The 21,656-nt window shown below is 37.0% G+C and overlaps 1 protein-coding gene across 1 annotated transcript in view; it reads left to right on the top strand.

Annotated features, from left to right (window-relative positions):
- The window catches only part of GPCPD1 (glycerophosphocholine phosphodiesterase 1), a gene marked incomplete at its 5' end in the record, with an annotated part of 37,248 nt that overhangs the window by 2,984 nt on the left and 12,608 nt on the right, over positions 1-21,656 (top strand). Inside the window, 11 exons of the mRNA XM_081997830.1 lie at positions 5,653-5,728; positions 7,583-7,624; positions 8,910-9,033; positions 12,378-12,624; positions 14,879-15,041; positions 15,131-15,263; positions 15,500-15,554; positions 17,233-17,325; positions 19,271-19,348; positions 20,509-20,548; positions 21,327-21,388. Of these exons, the coding sequence (XP_081853956.1) occupies positions 5,653-5,728; positions 7,583-7,624; positions 8,910-9,033; positions 12,378-12,624; positions 14,879-15,041; positions 15,131-15,263; positions 15,500-15,554; positions 17,233-17,325; positions 19,271-19,348; positions 20,509-20,548; positions 21,327-21,388 (1,113 nt within the window). The remainder of the gene's footprint in view (positions 1-5,652; positions 5,729-7,582; positions 7,625-8,909; positions 9,034-12,377; positions 12,625-14,878; positions 15,042-15,130; positions 15,264-15,499; positions 15,555-17,232; positions 17,326-19,270; positions 19,349-20,508; positions 20,549-21,326; positions 21,389-21,656) is intronic.

The raw sequence follows: 21,656 nt of genomic DNA, 5'->3' as shown, positions 1-21,656 counted from the left end.
TATGGATGTCAAAGTTGCATGTGAGGTGAATATATGTGGCTGTATACTGGTCTGTAGAAATCGTACTAGGGTAAGGGGGAAGTTCTTCAGACTAGGGATGAGACTGCATCCAGAAAAAACTTGGACTGATTTTGGAAAATAAGCAGCTATTCTTTAACTGTTTTTCTTAGTAAGTATTAACTGTAAGAAGTAACCCATTTAAAGTTTTCCTTGCTGTCTGTCTTACTCTATTAATATCCTGTAGATATTCACCTTGGGAGTTAGTTCTTCATTGAAATTGGGATTATGAAGGCTATAGCTAAATGTGCAAAGGAGTTACAGAATTATCTGGTCTATGCCATTTAAATATTTTAAATTACTGTCAAGAGCATGTAAGTTTTTTTTGTCAGCTGAACTAGGCTTTCTTTCACTGAAAAAATACCTGACAGAGTTACCATCTCAGTGAAGGATACTAATTTTAAATGAAACACATGAGACTGCATTCTGTTTTTTCATTACAGCATGTGAAATAGTCTAATTTGAAACTGATGTTTAAATTGTTATTCTGAGGCAAAAGAAGGGAAGGCCAGTAACAGAATTCTTTTTCTGAGGTCAAAGTGAGGCCACAAGTAGATCAGTTCTTACAGCCCAGCAGCTCTGATAGGACTCTTGCATTTTTCACAAATGCCCCTAAGCTTAAAATGTAAGCAATATCACACTAGAAAAAGCACACATAGTGAGAACAGATTGGCAGAAAATGTGCTCATAGACAACACAGTTTCTGTTTTAACTTTTGAAAAAGTTTACAATGTGTATTGGTGAGTGTGTTTCTTTAAGTAGGTGCTCTGTATCGTGCACGCTTTATGTACCGTGTGATGCAGAGTCTGCCAAGGTAAGTATAAATTTTATGGAATACCAGCATAAAGAGCTACTGTATATAAAAAGGAGGGTAAAAGAAAACCACCCTTAAAAACAAAGTATGTGAATTGCCAGGGTACATGGTTATCCACTTAGCGGTCTCTAGCCTGTACCTGTTAAGTGCACAGGACTTTTTCTTACAACATATGTTTTGAAGAAGAGAGTTCCAGCTACAATGTTTTATTCCTCTTCTTGTTAATTTTTTGAAGAACAATGAAAAAGCAGGAACCAACTGAAATATAATGCACAGTATAGTATAAATGAGATGTTAATGCTGAAGTCCTCCATATACCAACTCTGATAAGGAAAAGATACTAAGTTAAATTATTCTGAATATTTTTATATCAGTATTTTTTTTCATTAGGCATTGCATGTGATTTGTCTCCTAAATTTGATAGGCTTGCAATATATGATCCTTAAGACACTGTTAGCTTTTTATATCAGTGCAATTTTGTGTGTCATGGCCTGTTGTAGGATAACTTAAATACATGTTTAGTCTTAAATATATGTTTAAGTCTGAATATATGAAATTGACACCACATAATCCTGCTGAAGACAGATCCAGCTGAAGTTACTGTTCCCTTTTCTATATCAGCAGCATCTTTGAATATGCTTGAGATGGACACAGAGGCAAAACTGGGAGTGATAACACGTTTACACAGTGAAATGATAGTTCTCATATTATCCAAAATATTGCTGCAGGCTAGATGTGACAATACATATAATAATTCACATTTTGGACAAAAAATAGATAAGGAAGTATTTTTCTCGCCTCCATTTAAAAACAGAAAGTTATTTAATCTCAGTGAAATTATTTTGCTTGAAGGATAGTACAATGTCATCAGAAGTTTGGTTTGTTTTCACTGAAGCATTTTGGTGTTAACTGATTGTGGTTATGTAAATAGAATTTTTTAATACATAATAAAATGTATAGAATATTTGTAGGAATACAAATAAATTAATGTATATACAATGAACATTTTACTATAAAATTAGTGCAAGTCTTGGCTCCTGCGTACTAGTTTTACATACTCCTGCTTTTACTATGTTGTAAACATCTTAATGATAACATAAGAGTCATCCTAAAGCATTTTAAAAGAAAAGTAAATACATACACTTGATGAAATAAGACAGTAATTTAAACTATTTTGGTTGAGGTTTGTTCTTTTCTTAAACATAGGCCAGTACCAGTTGCCTTACTGTGAGGACCTTCCCATGTTTTATTCTACACATAACCTTCTGTTTTCTTGGGGGGAGGTGGAAAACCACAACTCCCTTATCTGGAATTTAAGTCTTGTGTATATCATATGTTTTAGGAGAATTCTTTAATCGATACTGTTTGCATAATGCATATTTGAAAACCTTAGTAAAGAAAATATATACCTTATTTTGTTAAGCTATTCTATATTTGTTTTTTTCCAAAAGTAAATAAGCATGCAAGTTCAGGCTTATTTCTTTCAAGGAAAGTGTGAAATAACTAAGCTATATGCGCAGGTAGCAGGACTTTTAAAACTGGATTGGTGAACAGTTTTCACAATTCTGAGAATATTGCTTAGTTATAGAGGTTTCAAATGAGACTTCAATTTACTTTTCTAAAACTTAAATAAATCTATTTAGTGCCTGAAATACAATAATAAAGGTGAAACTTAGGTCTAGACTCAGTAATTTCTTTAATATCAGAATGCTTTAGAAAAGCTTTTGCTAGACTAATAATGCATGGTTAACCTGATAATAACAAAGGAACACCTCTGCCATGACTGTGCTGAGATAGCAGATTGTATGTTAAATTGTTATCGGAAATACTAGAGCTATAAAATCTCTATTTAGCCCAGGACTTCCTGGCAGATGACTTTTACATGTGCTGTTGCCTTGCAAAGTCAGTTATGATGGCTGAATGGCTTTGGTTGGTTGATTTGGTTTTGTGCTTTGTTACTGTGTCCAGTCCAGAGATGTTTTTGTCGGAAATCCAGCATCTAATTAATTTAGCTGTTTCACGTTCTTGAAACATAGTTTGAAGAAGTAAAGTGCAGTTGGATAAATGTAGTTGTGTGGTGTTTCTTAAGATCATATTTTTTTCCTAATGCCTGCTCTGTGTCATTTTGGATCTTTGGAACTGGACTTCTAAATAATTATTTAAACACCCTCCAGGTTCTGACAGTGTAAGAGGAGTTTTTTAGAAAATTCTTGAATGTCCTTTTAAGAGCTTTAAAATTGCATCAGATGTTCAGCTAAATATAAATCAAGCAACAAAATTTTTATGTATTTGCTTTAAAATAAAAAAAAAATCTGTGTGTTAGTAGAGAGAGATTCATGCCATCCAGTGCCACTTACTATAATCTTGCTGGGATACTTGGTGTGACATTTGGGTAGGTGCTGTTTTAAGACTGTCGTAGCAGAGGTTGACTTTTTAGGTAACATTAGCATATTATGAATATTGATGATACATCATATACTTCTGCTACAGGCTGATGTGAAATGGGCTGTTCAGATACGGTCAGCATATGCCAGTGAAATTACATCAGTGTTTTAACTGCATTGTAACAATGGCTTCTGTTACAGTAATTAAAACATTATTTAAATACCTGTAAATGCAAAGATGGTCTGAGCAAGGACTGTGAGAAGGCTCTCGCTCATGCCTGTGCCTGTGCTCTAATCCATTGCCCTTTTTTTCCAGGTAGCTTTGCTTGGCTCTTCTTAGTATAGAAAGTGTTGAGGGTTCCTGGGATTAAATGCATAATTGGCCCACTGTATTCCTTTCAGGGCGTGAAATTTTGGTGAATGTATCTAGTGTGTTGTACTTATTGTTGGGATAATGTTACTCAAATTCTCATTCATAATTTTAGAACATAAAATTAAAATGTACATTTACAGTAGTGTAAGAAATAAACTGGTATCGGTATTTTAATACAAGATTGTAGGTTTCTACAAGGAAAAAACTTGCTTTCCTTTAGAAGAAAACAGCATACTCATGTTAGGATAGACTTACATTCACCAGCTAAGCAAGCTACAGGTTCTGTATGTGTTCATGGGAGAGTTGAGAGAGAGTTGGAGAGCTTGCAAGCCTGCATGGTGTTAGGAAATGGTAGGCTCCCTGCTGGCAAACACAGGTTTCAGCTTCAGAAACTGAGATTGTGACATGCAAGTGTGGATGTACTGTGCAAGAAGGAAGAAACTTCTCATTATTTACTTTTCTAGAAGTCCATAAGAGTGATCATTGGGGCAGCAGTGAGAAGATGGGAAGTAAAACTACCTTATTAACAGGAATACACTGAAAACAATAGTATCAAGTTATTTTATTTATATTTACATGCATTCTGTCTTTAAAGCAGGACTTTGAGCATATATATTTTATTCTGACATGACCCTAAAGAACAGATGCCTCTGAATTTATTAGAAAAATTGAATTGCTCTTAGCCAAGATTCACAGAGCAAGCCCATCTTACTGAGTGCTTTTTAAGTATTTGGTGTTTGCTGTTAATTCATCCAAAAGCATAGTAGATTAAATGTGTTTGATGTATATCAAGAAATCCCATCTGCTGCTAAAGAATTTATTCAGTGAGCTGTAAGATAACAAAGTGTTACGGTACTTTGTAATTATACTGTTGAGTTTGAAGCTTGTCTGGATGTCCCTGTTGATCTGAAATCTATATAAACAAGAACGTGTAGTACTGGGACAAATTGGCATTGAACCTTATATGACTCTGGCAGTAGTAGCAAGTCTTTTGGGAAGTAGGAGTTACGTAGGCCCAAAACACCAAAATGACCCACTCTGCAGCTGTTTGGCAGTGGTTCTTTTATGACTGATAGCAACAACCACACAATGTTAAGGGAAACTTCTTAGGGTGACTGAGCTGGGAATCAGGCATATTCTTTCTGTTGTTAGCCAGCAGTTACCTAAAAGCTTTAAACTGGAAAACTATTTCAAACTTAAATTGTTCTGAAAGAAGGGATTGAGTTACTGTTCTGATTATATATCTGAGTCTTGGCTATGTCTGTCAACAAATTCAGTCTTTAGAGGGACAGTAAATTTTTTTTTTGGTGCAAGAATCTAATTCATCCTGCTTCAAATGGAATAGATTTTCAGGGGCTTCACTGCTGTCCAGCCGGGTTGTATCAGTGTCTTTTTCCTTTTGAGGCAGCAAAATTCCAACTATTTATGTTTTAATTAGATGGTAAATAACTTGCTCTTCTGTACTACAACTAAAATAACTGTGTTTTATAGACTTTGAATTAGTCAAGCAAATTTTGAAAGAGAACCCACCCCTGCAACTGTTAATTGCATGAATAGATGCTGAGTGCTGTTTGGAATTAGAGATGTGGGAGATGTGTGTATTTTAATACATTATTGCCGTAGTAGCTTCAGAAAAAAGCGAGCACACTTAGTAAGTTCAGAGGCACTTTGTTTTTTTGTATCAGAAGGAAACTAAAGTAGTCCAGTGGAGTAGCTGTAAGCAGTAAGGATTTAATAATTCCATGTAACTTCTCCACCCTGTCAGACTGTGTCACAAGTTTTGTCATATGTATATCTGACGCATCAGATTGCGTCATCAGCAGTTGCAGGGGTAAGAAACAAGCCTGTTCTGTTTTTTTTCTTTCTTTGATTCTCTCTTTCTGTCCCCCTCTCTTTCTTCCTCTCCTTCTTTTTCTTTCTTAAATCTCTTAAGTTTAGTTCACAACCATCCCAAACAGCTTCATGGATAGAAAATCAGATATAACAAAAGAAATTATTGCAGACATTTAACTTTTAAATTACAGACTATCGATGGTCCCTGCGAAGTCATAGTTCACATGTGGGAGACTCATCTACAACCACGATCAATTACCCCTTTAGGTATGGGCATCAACTGCATCTGTTTGAGGCATATGCATAAGATTGCTACTATGCTGCACATTGGTTTAGAGGAATTGATAACTATAGTTTTAAAATACTTAAGTTTATTAATGTGTTGGAGGTATAAACTTTTTCTTTGCACAACATGGGCCTTACTCTCAAAATACATATATAAATAAGTGGCTTAAAAATGGAGTGGATACGAAATTCTTTGCTGCCATCCTTAAGATTTATATGGGTTGGTTTTTTTATTAATTTGGGATTGTAATAATTTTCTGTAAGCTTAATTCTTTGAGACTAAGGATCCATATTATTTTTTTCAGAGAAAATGTGGGGAGGGGGAGGGTATGAAGTCACTGCTGGTTTTATTTAACTACTCTTTCGTTAGTAAAATTTTAAAGCAAAAATTCTTAATTAGGCTTCTTTAAATAAATGGATTATTGTAAATAGAAACATGAATAGGCTTATTTACCTGGCAATTTAGCAGAAATTTATTTTGCTGGAAGAAAAGGTGGCATGCAGACTTGCATACAAGTTCCTACTGCTTTTCTGAACAGGGAAAAAGGTTTTTTTTTTTTAAGAGTGACTGAAATAACCTTTGAATGTAGCTTGTAATTTAGATTTGTTATGTTGCTATGCGATAGCATGTTTTATGCGCTGTCTTTCCTAGGATATGAAAAATGTTATTTCCTCTACACTTAGGAGTTTACATCTATTTTAATAGTATTTATACCTTCTGATGCATTGAAAAAAATATTTGTGTTAGAAAGAAGCTGGTATTAACTAAACTGTTTGTTAATCATGAATAGTACCATGATCACGTTCCACCCCCCCCTTTTTTTTTAATTTCAATTGAATTAGTTAAGTGTTTCTGTTCCTGTAACAAGATTATGTTTCTGTATTGGTCAGTAATTGACTAGGGAAGCAGCCTACCCTCTGTTAGGGTCTAGACTTTTATCTCTACACTTGAATAACTTCATTCCAGTTAGGATTTCCACACACATCATCCCCCCCCCCCGCCAAGTAATACTCAATGCTTTATAAGCAGCCTTTAAGAAAATGCAGCAAAACCAGGATGCTAGCACTTGGTCATTATGATCCCAAATTGTTGCATGTGGTTATTAAAAATTGAGGGCAGGCCCATGACTCTTCTTAGGGGAAAAAAAAAAGCAATTAATGGCTGTAGAGACAAAATTTTATTAAGATTTATGTTCTGAGAAATATATATTTGTTTAGACTACTGCAGTTATGTTAATGATGGTGAATTTACTTAGTTCTTTAAGATTTCAATTATTAAAACTTTATAGAGGGTAAGGATAAAAGTAAGTGTGAAATGAGTGTTTCGAATATTTCATCCTAGGTTGGTTTCTGTCATGTGGGCAGAATAAGCATTTTAATTGTGACTAACTTGATTTAGAAGTTTTAACTATGAATGTGCAGGAGGACAGTTTTCTTGTATGTTTGCAGAAAAGCTTAATGTCTTTGACACTAACAAGAAAGGCATCTTAGATTCTAGTAGGATGTAGTTATCAGTAAAATACTGCAGCAAACTAGGAAATGATGCAACCTTGCTTTTTTTCAGGTCAGATTATTTCAGGTAAAACATCTTAGGACATTTTGTGTGTTGATTGGTTTTTGTTGCAGAAACAAAGCAAAAGCATAAATTGGGGAAAAAGCTTTATAGAAGGTTGCAATAAACATGCTTATTCTTTGTCTCAGTTTTCATACTGTCTTCTTAGATATACCTTTTAGAAGTGAGCTGGAAAAGTAGAATTAATTTAACTTGGCAATGATTCTTTATAACGTGAATACTAATTAGTTTCTTTCATTCTTTTTCCCTCCTTTTAATTTTAGAAAACGAAATTACTATTGACGACGGATACTTTGGAATCCGTAGTAAGTGAGATATGTTGATCTTTTCTCTTTACTATGTATTTAATTTTAAGAAGGTCAAGTGTTGCAGTTGAAAAATATTTGAAATACTAAATTAGTTTTTTGACAGGTATTGCATGTAAGTGATATACAGTTATTTTTGTATCCAGCATTTGTGAATTCACTCTCGGGCTGTAATCCTTTCTAATGTTAATACAAGACTGCTAGGAAGAGTTGAAATATTGTCAGTGTGCTAATGTTAAAGGTTGAAATTTGCAAACTTTAGATCAAGAGCATGTATTTTTTGGAAATACAGAATAGACTGTTAACTTTCTCTTAAAACCTAGCCTGAGAAAAAACTCTTCCTGCCTAGAAAAAATATTATCACTTACAGTAAGTGTACATAATCTGCCTCTTCAGTTGGGTATGTAACTGCCAAAACCTCTCACAGGCTCAAATCTCCTGTTCTTGTGCGTGCGTATGTCTTGCTTCTGGCAGTTCTAACCCACCTTTCACTTAATGCTCAATCCCTTGGTGCCTAAGGTAACTCTTTGTCATGTCTCATACATCTTGTCTTAAAGCTTTTCCATTTTTCTTCATACCCTCATCGAATAATACATTTTGTTAGGAACTCCTCAAAACTGCAGGCTCTGCTTCAGCACCTGGTCTGGCAGCTTGTGCTTTCTGGCCATCCTGCTTGTAGGCTTTCCTTGTTCAGATGGTGAGGTTGAGGATTCTCCTCCATGCTTTGTTTCCTCATTGTATGTGTTGCTGTATCCTGTCCTGCAGATTTACACTGCTTTACTGGCATTGATTATGATGAGCTAATTTGAGAGCTGTATCTCAATAGAAACAGGGAGTCTCAAGCTGCATATGAATCTTCAGAGTTTCTGTCAGTGTTATTCCATGTATTGAGAGATCCCAGGACAAGGGAATATTGTGTTTACCTTTGTAGACTTTAACTTAGCCCTTGATACGATAAATAAAATTAACACTGGAATATTTAGTGCTCCCTTGCAGACAGTTTACATGTGAAGCTGATGAGGATCATTGGTCCTATTTAATACCGTTAAAAGCCAGCAAACAACTGCAGTATCTGTTGTCTATTTTGGGTAGGTCAGAAAAGACAAGTGAAAGGATGCACTCAACTGTTGCTCTGGAAATATTGATTAAGGCTGGTGATAAAGAGGATTGTCTGGAAGATGGTGTCAGAGGAACTGTATTTATATTTTGTATATTAAACTGTCTAGATCTCCCTTTAGAAAAAAGTTATTAAAATGTCTTCTACTTCTTGTTTAATTTTTGATAGATGGTATTGAAACTGTGGATGCTGGGTGGCTGACATGTCAAACAGAAATAAGATTACGTCTGCATTATTCTGAGAAACCACCTGTAGTGATATCTAAGAAGAAATTTAAAACATCAAGGTTTAGGTAAGAGCCTGCTCATCTCAATTTGCAATTTATGTCATGTTAATTGTCAATACCAGTGCTTCTTTTTTACTTAATTAAAGTAGCTTTCAAGGTAATTTCAGGTTGCTAATAGGAGTGTACTGTAAGGCCAATTTCCAGGTGTTTAAGAACTTTGTAAAAACAGGGTGATAACATTAAATCAGTGTTATGCTTGTTACCTTATTTTATCATTTATGTAGTGCCGAAAGAGATTCTTCTATTTCACCAAAGGAAGACACAGTCAAACAAAACTATTATAGTTTCACTGCTGACTTAATACTTTTCAGTTCTTGGCTTTCTGATAGTTACTAAGCTATTAAATATGTATAAAGCAGATGTGACAGCAAAAGTTAAGCAGTAGGTAACCGGTGTCTTTCAGAAATACTTATTCCTTGGTGTTTCCTGCTTCTTGGCTGGAACTGTAGTGTTCTTAAGTAGTTCTCCTCTATTACTTTCAGAGAGTTTTCTTCTTCATTCTTTTTTGTTTTCTTGAAAAGAGCAAAATGGAAGTGGAAGTTTGGGGAAAAGGAAAGGGAGAAGGCTTCCAGGTTTCTTGTTGTTTACTACTTTTTCTCCTTACCAAAGTAAACAGCCCTCTCCATTTAATAGATGATTAATTCTCCACTGGCATTACAGACTTACAGTCAATGTGGATGGTGGAGATAATAACATTCTCTAATTGCTTCTGTTTTTTAATTGCTTTAATCTTTAATCACTTCTGCAATTTAGATAAATTTGATGGTCTTATCTGCAGAGGTGTCTCAAAAAGCAGCCATTATTATAACTATACAGTTGACTGACAGAAGTGGGTGTCTTAGTCCTGATTTTTGAGGACTGTGCTATTGCCCCAGGTGTTTGATCTCCTTCCCCTCTTGAATTTCTGGGATCTGGAGCTTGCTCTCTCTTCCCTGGCCCCCGCCCCCCCCCCCACCTTTCCTTCCTGCATGGATTTTTTAGAGTTCTGTGGTTGCCAAACTTTATCCTAGCACATATTGTTGTAGTGTGTGGTGTAGGCTTGTTTTCTGTGCCTTTCATAATCTTTTTTTGTGGAACAATGAAAAAGAGAGTAGAGATGTATAAAAACCTCTTCTCGTTATCTAGAGCCTGACACATGTCTGAATGCATGGTGATTGTTACTACTAACAATCATCAGCAAAAGTGCGTTTTTACAACAGCAATTTTTGGTAATATGTTAGCCAGGTGTTATCCTTACCAATGGGAAAGAGGGGAGCAGGAGTTCTCAGATCCTTTGACAGACTAACAATGTTTCTCCTAATCTTGCATACAGCCTGTCTTCTTGTTTGGAAAGGATTATGGTTCCCTGTTTTCTTTAATTAAAAAAAAAAAAAAAAAAAAACAACACACAGAAAAAAATTTGTATTTAATTGCTAGAAATCAGATTTTGAGCTTGTGAACTATGACTAACTTCCAGCACACCACTATCAAAGTGGTTTACAGATCACTCAGTTAACCTAGGAGTTACTTCTGTACTGTGTGCCTTATTTTGAAGGGTTTTTTTACATTTATTTTTATTTCCCCTCTTCCCACTTCCAACTCTGCAGATAGGGGAAAGCTAATTCTCACTGAAGAATGTTACATTAAATAAATACTTACATCCTCTTCTCTAGAGCTTTGCAATTTTTCCTTTTGTGTTATAGCAGGTAGAGAGAGGGCAATTTCTGAAACTTGATCCTTGTCTAAATTAGATGTTTGACATGTAAACTTGATAAGCTGGATGTATTTATTAGATACTCTGTGTTGTGGTTTAAGCCCAGCTGGCAACTGAGCACCATACAGCTGCTTGCTCACTCCCCCCCACAGTGGGATGGTGGAGAGAATCGGCAGGGTAAAAGTGAAAAAACTCACGGTCTGAGATAAAGACAGCTTAATAGGTAATGGAAAAGCCATGCACACAAGCAAAGCAAAACATGAAATTCATTCACTACTTCCCATGGACAGGCAGGTGTTCAGCCATCTCCCAAGAAACAGTCATGTGAAATGGTTGCTTGGGAAGACAAACACCATCACTCTGAATGTATCCATTTCTCCCTCCCCTGCATTCTTCTTCTTCCCCCATTTTTATATGCTGAGAATAACATTATGTGGTCTGGAATATCCCTTTGGTGAGTTGGGGTCAACTGTACCAGCTGTGTCCCCTCCCAGCTTCTTGTGCATTCCCAGCCTGGTTGCTGGCAGGGTGGCGTGAGAAGCAGAAAAGACCTTGAAGCTGTGTAAGCAGTGCTCAGCAATAATGAAAACATCTCTGTATTATCAACACTGTTTTCAGCACAAATCCAAAACACAGCCCTATACTAGGTTCTATGAAGAAAATTAACTCTATTCCAGCCAAAATCAGTGCACTGTTTTCCATGATCCGCCTAAAAAGTTAGATCTGCCCAGGTAGTTTTTGTGACTGCCACCTGCTATGGCAGTATAATTTTTCAAGTTTGTGGAGGTCTGTGTTGTGACGACTTTTTTTTTTTTTTTAATGAGGGTATTAAGAATGTGGATTTAGTGTAAAGGGTTTCTGTGATTGTAATTGTTTCTGACATACAACTTCAGTTTTACTAGTGAATTGGCATCTAACTAAATAACTCTATTCTATCTACTACTTAGATGATTCAGAAAGGGATTTGGATGACTTATGTGTATGCTTCCATCACTGGCATAATTAATTCTGTGGGGAAGGTTTGCTCTGTATGATAATGAATTCTGAGTCTTGAGAGAGACTTACTCCTCTCAGCCCAGGATTTTTCAGAAATCACATTCAGTTCACTTTCAAATTATTATTTAGGATTTCTCAAGGGACTTACTAATTACTTCAGACTATCTTGTTTATGTCCAACAGAATACATTTATCTGCCTTATTGATGTCCAGAGACACTTAAAGTTGTGTGTATGCTTATCAGCAGCCACCAACGTTCAGGTATTGATCTTCAGGATTACTGCTATTTTCAGTGCTTTTCGTAAGCCTTTCAGCATTATGGGTATCAATTATCTGTGGAGAAAGGCTTTTTCTGTTTAGCAGTCCAAATCGTTAGTTAGTTTGGTGGAGTGCTGCTTCTCAGACCACTAGTAAAATTTTCACATTTACCCAGGTTTCCAGTTTTAGAAGTGACTTGAGGACTTAAATCTGACTAAAATAAGCTTTAGACAACAGCTGCAAACTCTGACTCATGTGAGGACCCACTGTGTACAGTGCTGTCCTGGGTTGAGAAGAGTTCTTGTGTTGTATGAGCTTCTGTTCAAGTTTCTTTCAAACTCTTTAGTGTTTCTAAAGACAATTCTGTGACTTAATCATTTGTTTTGTATTTCTGGTTGAGTAGAGTAAAACTGACTCTAGAAGGCCTAGAGGAAGATGAAGATGATGAAGAGGGCCAAGAAAAAACATCTCCTACTGTTCCTCAGAAAATGGCAAACACTGTGGAGTTCTCTTTAATAAGTAACAATGAATATAAATGTCGACACTCCCAGCCAGACTGTGGTTATGCTTTGCAGCCAGACCGATGGATTGAATACACAATACAAACCATGGAGCCAGATAATTTGGAATTAATCTTTGATTTTTTTGAGGTATGTTTCTTTACCACTAAGTAGCAACTCCAGTCTGTCACTGGGAGTTAGTCAATTACCATGAAGATTTCACTGTTGGAATAGGGCTATTGCCTGATATTCCTGATCTTTTGGACTTGTGCAAACAAGTTATGAGACTGTTGGCTACTACCCCATTTTGCAGAAAGGCTTCATGAGTCTTCTCAATACCGCACAGAAAGTTTTGCAGTTTCTACTTATTTAGAAGTCGGTACAAATTAGACTCAAATCTTAGTGTGCAGTACTTCATGTAGTTAGGTTGGCTTGATTTTTATCCTTTACCAGAGCTAAGTTTTGCTTATCCTTGAATCTGAACAATGTGTATATGAACTAACTACATTACAATGATTTGATCTTAATGTATAAGTTACATATGAAAGCTATTTCTCTGAACTAACTAGTGCAAACTAAAACTGGATATTTGTGGATTCTCACTAGTACATCTGTTATTTTGCACTCTATTCCCCTGAAAGACTTTAATATTCAAAGTCCTTTCTAAAAGAAAATAACTTTTGTCTCTTCATATTGTTTATGCAGAAGAAAGTTTTAAGGATTCTCTCTTTGGCCTAAAAATGTACTTAGGATCACTTACATTCATAATTGTAAAGTGGCTACATAGTTCCTGAACTTGACTATGGTTATAGAATCATAGAATCTTTGGGTTGGAAAGGACCTTTAAAGGTCATCTCATCCAACACCCTGCAATGAGCAGGGACAGCTTCAACTAGATCAGGGTGCTCAGAGCCCTGTCCAACCTGACCTTGAATGTTTCCAGGGATGGGGCATCCACCACCTATGGGCAACCTGTGCTAGTGGTCCACTGCCCCCATTGTGAAAAATGTCTTCCTTGTATGTAGTTTAAATCTGCGCGCTCTGAGTTTAAAACTTGCCCCCCTTGTCCTACTGCAACAGGCCCTGCTACAAAGTCTGTCCCTATCTTTCTTCTAAACCCCCTTTAAGTACTGGAAGGCTGCAAGAAGGTCTCCCCAGAGCCTTCTCTTCTCCAGACTGAACAACCCCAACTCTTTCAGCCTGTCCTCAGAGGAGAAGTGTTCCATCCCTCTGACCATTTTGGTGGCCCTCCTCTGGACCCGCTCCAACAGGTCCATGTCTGTCCTGTGCTGAGGGCTCCAGAGCTGGATGCAGGACTCCAGATGGGATCTCAGCAGAGCAGAGTAGAGGGGCAGAATCACCTCCCTTGACCTGCTGGCCACGCTGCTTTGCGTGCAGCCCAGGATACTGTTGGCCTTCTGGGCTGCAAGCACACGTTGCCAGCTTTTCATCCACCAGTACCCCCAAGTCCTCCTCAGCAGGGCTGCTCTCAATCCCTTCATCCCCCAGCCTGTACTGATACTGGGGGTTGCCCCAACCCAGGTGCAGGACCCTGCACTTGTCCTTGTTGAACCTCATGAGGTTCACAAGGGTCCATTCCTTGAGCTTGTCCAGGTCCCTCTGGATGGCATCCCATTCCTCAGGCATGTTAACCACACCACTCAGCTTGGTGTCATCTGCAAAGTTACTGAGGGTGCACTCGATCCAACGATGTCATTGATGAAGATACTAAACAGTACTTGTCCTATTATGGACCTTGAGGGACACTGCTTGTCACCAATCTCCATCTGGACATTGAGCCATTGACTACCCCCCTCCGGATGCGACCATCCAACCAGTTCCTCATCCACTGAACAGTTCCACCCATCAAATCCTTATTTCTCCAATTTAGAGAGAAGGATGTTGTGGGGGACTATGTCAAAGGCCTTACAGAAGTCCAGATAGATGACATCAGTAGCTCTTCCCTTGTAAGTCATGGTCAAGTGCATGTTCCGCATGTTAGTTGCCCTCCACCTTCCCTGCAAATGAATACAAAGTTATTTTAAGCGTTTATATTGTTCCAGTTAATCTTTGTTCTAAACATGACTTGGGTTTTTTAAAAGACAGACTATTCCACACTTTCAATTTTGATCTGAAAAGCTTATCAAATCTCATAGTTTTCAAAGGAAAATGTACATGAGTTTTTTGTAGATTTCCATCAAGAATTTCATATTCCTAATTGTAATTTGCAACACACTGTTAAACAATTTTTAGCTTGAAATTAGTGTTTTCTGTAAGACACAAGAAATTTCTGTTATATCAGTGCCTGTATATATCTTCCTGAGGAGCAAGGAAGAAGTTTGTTTCAAATTCTCACCTACATGTAACAGTAGGTGTTCTGGTTTTTTGTTTGTTTTGTTTTTAGGAAGATTTAGGTGAGAAAGTAGTACAAGGCGATGTGCTCCCAGGTCATGTAGGTTCTGCCTGCCTCCTGTCATCCACAATTGCAGAACTCGGAAAGAGTGCTGGGATTCTTACACTTGCTATTATGAGCAGAAATCCAAGGAAGACAATTGGAAAAGTTAGAGGTAAAGTTGATGCAAACATATGTGGATAACTTTACTGGAAGTCATGCATTATCTATTGACATGTGAAACATTTGTTATTTTTCTTGTAGTGGACTACATAATTATTAAGCCGATCCAGGGATACGCTTGTGATATGAAGGCTTCATATGCAAAATATTGGAAACCAAGAACGACTCTCGATGTTGGACATAGGGGAGCAGGAAATTCTACAACAACAGCTAAGTAAGTTCATTTGCATTTTAATTGGGGGCCAGGTGTATGTTTAGTTTCACTGTCATCAATTGAGGAAGTGGACTGTTTACAATAAAAAACTACAACCCATAATCATTTAAGTCACTTCAATATCAAACGTGGATGTTCTGTAAAACAAAGACTTATGATTTGTATTTCTGTTGTTTCAATGTATTTCTGTGCCATGTTGCATCTAACAAAACCTTCTTCCTTTGCTGTTATTTCAGACTTGCTAAAGTTCAAGAGAACACTATTGCTTCTCTGAGGAATGCTGCTAGTCATGTACGTATGCGCGTTTGCACGCACATAGTGCCTGTATAGTTGAAAATTGCTTGGCTTGTGTGCTTAACTTCCATGATTCAATGTAATGAATGGTAATTGCACTGTTATAAAATTACATGAAATCACCGTGGATTTTCCCCAAGAGAGAGGAAGGGTAGTAATAGCTAGATTAAACTCTCATTCTCAACTTCCTCAAAAAAGAACCGAAACAGCTTCCATCTAATGGGTTCTGGTGGTGTTCTAATACAGGTAAAACTTTATTCCAACCCTGTGTCTCTGCAGGGTTGAGATTAATTTTGAACAAATGAATAAAATTTTGGCTCAGGTGGAGTCTGTCAGCATACTCTCAAGTGGCAAAGGTTTTGCTCAGGAACTGCTCAGTACCTAAAATTGGTGTCCAAAAATCACATTTGGGAGCTGAGCTTGTAGAATAAAACCGTTACTTGTTTCAGTGCTTGCTACAATGAAAACCTTGAATCCTAAGATGAGACTCTCAGTTTGGGAGATACTAGCTTCAGGTGCTTAAATTCGGTGATTCAGGGAGTCACTCTTATTCCTTCCAATAACCTCGGTTGCTGAAGTGATCTGTGATAAGATTGATCTGGACAATCTAGTGAGACACTGCAGCAGAGTAGCTGGAGTTAGAAGCATGTTCAGAGGTTCCTTGTCTAGCTCCTGTTTTCACAGTGAAGAATTGTGGTTACAGTTATGTAAAGATGCTGCTATGACATCACCTGCTGCTTAACTTGCTTTTAAAAAACCCACAAGAAATATGCATTGAGGCAGAAATTTACTGTGAAGTCATTAGCAGCATCACCAGAAAAGTAGTTAACTATTTGCAGATTGAAGAGGCTGAAAGCCACCAATTTAAAAATATTTCTGCTGAGAAAAGAGCTGAAAAAAGCCTGTCCTATTTTCTTTCTGTACTGATTGAAAAAGAGTATGAGAGTCAGGATGATAATTTGATGAATTTGATGAAGAATACTTGGAGGCCTTTCAAGGGAATGTCTTACAGACAGTCAAAATAAGTTAAAAAAAAAAAAAGTTTCTGTGTGTTTCTCTCTCTCTCTCTTTCTAGCCCTCCCTCTTTTAAAAAAGATTGTATGGAGAGCTCTTGTTTGATTTTTTTTTTTTTTTTTTTTTTTTTTCTTCCCTTCCCTTCACCTTCCTTTTTAAGCTTAACAGGAAATAACATGCAGTTGAAAAGGATAGGCGAATACTGGACATAGCTATTTCTGCTCTTGCACATGTTATAACACACTGCTGCTGTGTTGTTCACTAGTGACACCAGAAGCATTGCCAATTTGTAGCAATCACTTGCCTCTTGGTGAGGAGGAGGGAGGAAGGGTACCATGAAAGCATCTGTGTTTAAAAACATCTTAGCCTTTCTCTGAAATCGAGTTTACAATACTTGAATGTTACTAGAGGATTTACAAGATTAAGCAAGATATATCTCATCAGAGCTGTATTATGGTAATCAAAATACCTCCCTATATGACTTTTTAAATTTCTAATCCTTTGTTGAATATGACTTAACTGATAAGTCAGCTGCATTCAACTTCTGGTTGATTTCCTGGACCTGTGAATACTTGGCAACTTGACTGCTGTTATATAGTCCTTGAGCATAAATAGTTAATGGTTTTTTTTGTTGTTCTGTGTATTTTTCAATTTTCTGTAGGGAGCAGCATATGTCGAATTTGATGTACACCTTTCTAAAGATCATGTGCCTATTGTATACCATGATCTCACATGTTGCATGGCCATGAAAAAGGTAAAGATGATGATGATATCTGTATTTTATCTTTAGACCATTCCAGAAACTAAAATGCCAAGCTTTCATAGAAACAATTATTGGGAACGAAGGGATGGAATGGGAATAAATATACAGTGTTACTCTGTGCATAAAGCACAGCAGGGAAATTGAGTTCTTTTGATGTTATAGCAACAGCATTTCAGATGCATGGTTTCAGACTCTTCAAGCATACATTGTAGCTATTTAGGTTTTTTAACTTATTTGGAGAAAAAAAAAAAAAGGCAGACAACTCCACTGTCTTCAGTAGTACCTCTAGGGCTCTGGACTGTCAGAGTAAGACTGTTTGGTTGTGTCTTTTTTGAGGGAAAGTTAGCGTGATTCTTGGCATGACTTTTCACTCCGGCTGATACTTTAACTGCTTAAGACACATATATATTTCTCACAAATGCTCTTTAGGTCAAACCAAAGTCTATCTTGTTTGGTAGCCCAGTAGTGGCCAGTATATGGAAAGCAGAAAAGGGGAAGAAACCAAGATCTTCCCTTTCATTTAGGGAGTTTCTGAGCAATTGGATTAGCCAGAAATGGCTCTGCTTCCATTAGTTTTTCTAACACTTTCTTTAATCCTTCTTCACTTCTGCATTTTACTCTGTCCTTTAACTGTGAGGTAAACCATATACTTCATGTCTTGTTGGGACAGTAAGTGAGGCTGAAGAACTGCTTTTGGATTGCTTGGTGGGACAAAAGGATAGGAGTTAAGACAGAGGTTCTAGGAGTGAGAAGGAAAACGACGCTTGAAAGCAAGTGTCCTATTCCTTTCCTTGCTTACCTCATGAGGTTGCATTTGTTCCTTCTTTTTTAATCAAAAACCCCCCTCTTTTCTGCTGTTTTTGTAAGCGTCAAGAGTACTGTAACATAAGAAGCAGTACAGTTACTTGTACTTACAGATAAGCATTGTTTAAAAGGTGCTCTGAACAGACTATCACAATACCTCTTAAATACCCAAGTTTTATGAAGCATAACAGTTGAATGCTTTCACAGAGTAAAGTAACATTACACTCCTTAATAACAAGAGAACCATAGGCATAAGGACTGGTGACTTGGAAAACCACCGAGATGCTTTTCCATCTTGGCTGTTGCACGTTCTCCATTGAGGCCAGAATACTTCCTTTCAGCAGCAGTGCAAAGAGGTTGGACTCTGTTCTGTTCTAGTTTTCTTCCTTTCTAGTTCTGGCAGTGAAAACAAAGATAGCATGGCAGGGCAGACTGCAAGATTCGTTCTCTCTTTCCTCTTAGTACTAAGTCTGTGTCATCAAACCCTCACACCCCTTGCTGAATTGCAATTTATAACAAGTTTGGTTGTTGAACAGTTATGGAAATGGAACTTTGACTAAGGGAAAATGCATATTCAGTGTATATTCAATCAATACTGTCTTGTTGAGTAAAAATTTCTTTAGTGAAAAGAAAAATGGGTTGACAGAATTTTTTCAATACTAGAACTTTGTCTGGGGGGCGAGGTGTTTGTTTTACCAGGACACTTGTCCTTTTTTTTTTTTTTTTTAAACTAGTTTCTGAGACATTGGATAGACAATAATAAACTGAACTGCCTTGAAGCATCTTTTAATGCATTTATTTACTTGCGAACTTTTTTCCTGAATAATTAACTGATCAAGTTTTTACAGAATAAATGTGCTTAACTTTTCTGAAGAAAGAACATTAAAGCCTCTAACTTACATGAGAGACCAAATCCTGTTTTTTCAAAAAGAGACACCTCTTTTATGCTTCTGAGTGTCTGTTGTCTCTTGAAAACTGATCATCTTACTCATATTATAAGAAGATATCACTTGTATTTTTGTCAAAAGACAAAAAAAAAAATCCGTTGCCTTAAATGTTAACACATTAAAAGCATGTGGGGTTTCTTTGTACTTTTCAATGATGCTTCATTATGTATTATTTCTTTTCAAAGAAACTGGATACGGAGCCTGTGGAACTGTTTGAGATTGCAGTCAAAGAACTCACATTTGATCAGCTGCAGTTATTGAAGGTATTGTTACTTTGGCTACGATGATATGCTACGTGTAGGATTTCAAATTGTGTGTGAAGCTCAGATTTTTAGAGTAACTATAGGTAGTGTGGGAGAGCACAAGTTTTAAAAATCGTAGAAGTAAAACCAGTAGCTAATTCCAAGAATAGTACTTATGCACCATCACTGCAGCTTGAATAAATTTTATTACTTGTATGTTCTAGAAAGATGGTCTGACAACTTGTATAGATTCATATCAATCAATGCTAACACTGATAATTATTAAAAAATAAGAAAGGCTGAAAGTGGTGGCAGGGTTCATTTAAAGACAATGCTTTAGAGCCTTTGTTGAAGAAGAAAGATATCCATTACAAAGTCAGTCTAATTTTTAAATGTTTCTCTGTTAATAAGGGAGATCTGGATTATGTTGACCTCCTCTTTGGAGGTGCCTGTGGAAGTGTAGAAGGGTCCATGATTCAGTGATATGGATTGGACAAACTGGCTAGAACTAATTGATTGTTTTCATTTAATTGGGTATCACTTTATCTTCCAAACAGAAATACCCTACCTACATAAAAGGGGGGGTCAGGGGATGAGACTGGGCCACTGAAGACCTAGCTGGGATAACCATCCCCAGACAAGGAAGCACCTGGCTGGACCAAGAACTATGTTTCTTTTTCCTTGCAATTACTTGGTCTCCTCCTCCTTCTGGAGAGAGAATTTGAATGGAGGGAGGGAGTTAACCCTATGCCTGGCCCGATTCTATCTCAGTATGTGACTACATTATAAAACCGCTGTCAACCCTCTGTCTGCATTTGACTGGAAACGTGGAATCTAACAACTGACAGAGGAGAGTTTAATGTTCAGACTTTTTCACACCTTAATGTTAAATTACATTATGTGTGCTTCTACCCATGAGTGTGTTCTCTGCATTTTTAGTGAAAACACATTCAGTTTGTTTTTGAGCTTTCCTTAGAATCTTTGTTTTGAAATTTGAAAGAAAATTGTAATATATACTAGGATTTTCTTTATTCTTTTACAGATTACTAAAACTGTGTTTATAGTGGACTTCTGAACTTAAAAACGATTTATAAGGAAAATGAGTTATTTTACGTTTTAAGTTACATTAAGATCTGTATGGGTGGAGTGTTTATTAATTTTACTCTTCTTACACTCTTCAGCTGGCTCATGTGACTGCCCTGAAAGTAAAAGATCACAATGGTATGTACTAATTTGCAAGAGTCTTGAGATTTATTTATTACCATGTCATTTTATCTATTCCGTGGTTGCAGTCACTTGTTCTAATCACATTTGGCTTCTTCCTGAGCATTTCTAAATGCTTAGGTAGTTACATTAATTTTGTGCATGCTGTAGAGGTCTTTGCTGAGAAGTAAATGCCTGGATGGGTGTTAGTCCCTTGGGAAGAGTGGACAGGAGGATAGAAGACGAATGCATAGATAGAGATATTTATGAATACTGGTAACAAAATTGCCACTGTTTCCATCTTATGCTTCTCTAGCTGTACATTCTTGGCAGCTCTTCAGAATTGCTAACAAGAACTTCAGTAACTGCAGTAGGGTGTCTTTATTAGTGCTGTCAATTTTTGGCCTTAATTCATCCCCTTTGTAGGGACAGCAAAATCAGGCAAAGATCTCACACATCCTACCTGTCTGGGAAAAGGTAAAATAAATAACAAGACTTGACAGGCAAAGCTGCTTCTACTGGGTGTGATACAGTGAGGGATGGGAGAAGCTGCTTCTGATAAATACTCTGGCAAGGCTTTTAATGGGAGTCAAAAAAATTTCCCACTGGCAGAACAGAAATTGCCAACACTGTCATTGGAGTATGTTAGTGTTAGAGGGAAGGCTTAGGTAATCAAAAGATAGACCTAATGCCATTCTTTACTCTTAAAGACCTTCTGATTTTGAGCCAGTCTAGTCCAGCTAGGATTAACAGTGCTGCTATTTGTTTTGATTCAATATTTTCTATTTATTTTCAGCATCTTTTAAAGAGGAAGAAAATGCTGCTTTTGAGACTCAGCCATTTCCATCTCTGCAGAGAGTGAGCAGTGAATATAGAGCAATAGATAAGATTGTGGAACATGAAAACATGCATTTTTCTTTCAGCTTTGCACACATTGCAAGGGATATTAATTCTTGGTGTTAGGCCTCTGATGTCAATGCTGGAACTTAGAATATAGGCTTTATTATTGTCCACTGGAGCCTTTTCAGCACTTAAAAGTAATAGTTTGCATATCTTTCAAGCTTCTTAGTTCACGAACCCAAGTTGTATAGCTCAGAATACACTCAGTTTTACAGCTGGTTAACAT

The sequence above is a fragment of the Phaethon aethereus genome, assembly GCF_964289735.1.
Source record: "Phaethon aethereus genome assembly, chromosome: 3".
Classification (NCBI taxonomy): domain Eukaryota; kingdom Metazoa; phylum Chordata; class Aves; order Phaethontiformes; family Phaethontidae; genus Phaethon; species Phaethon aethereus.
The sequence above is the reverse complement of the archived record's forward strand: the minus strand, read 5'-3'. Positions and strand labels throughout refer to the sequence as shown.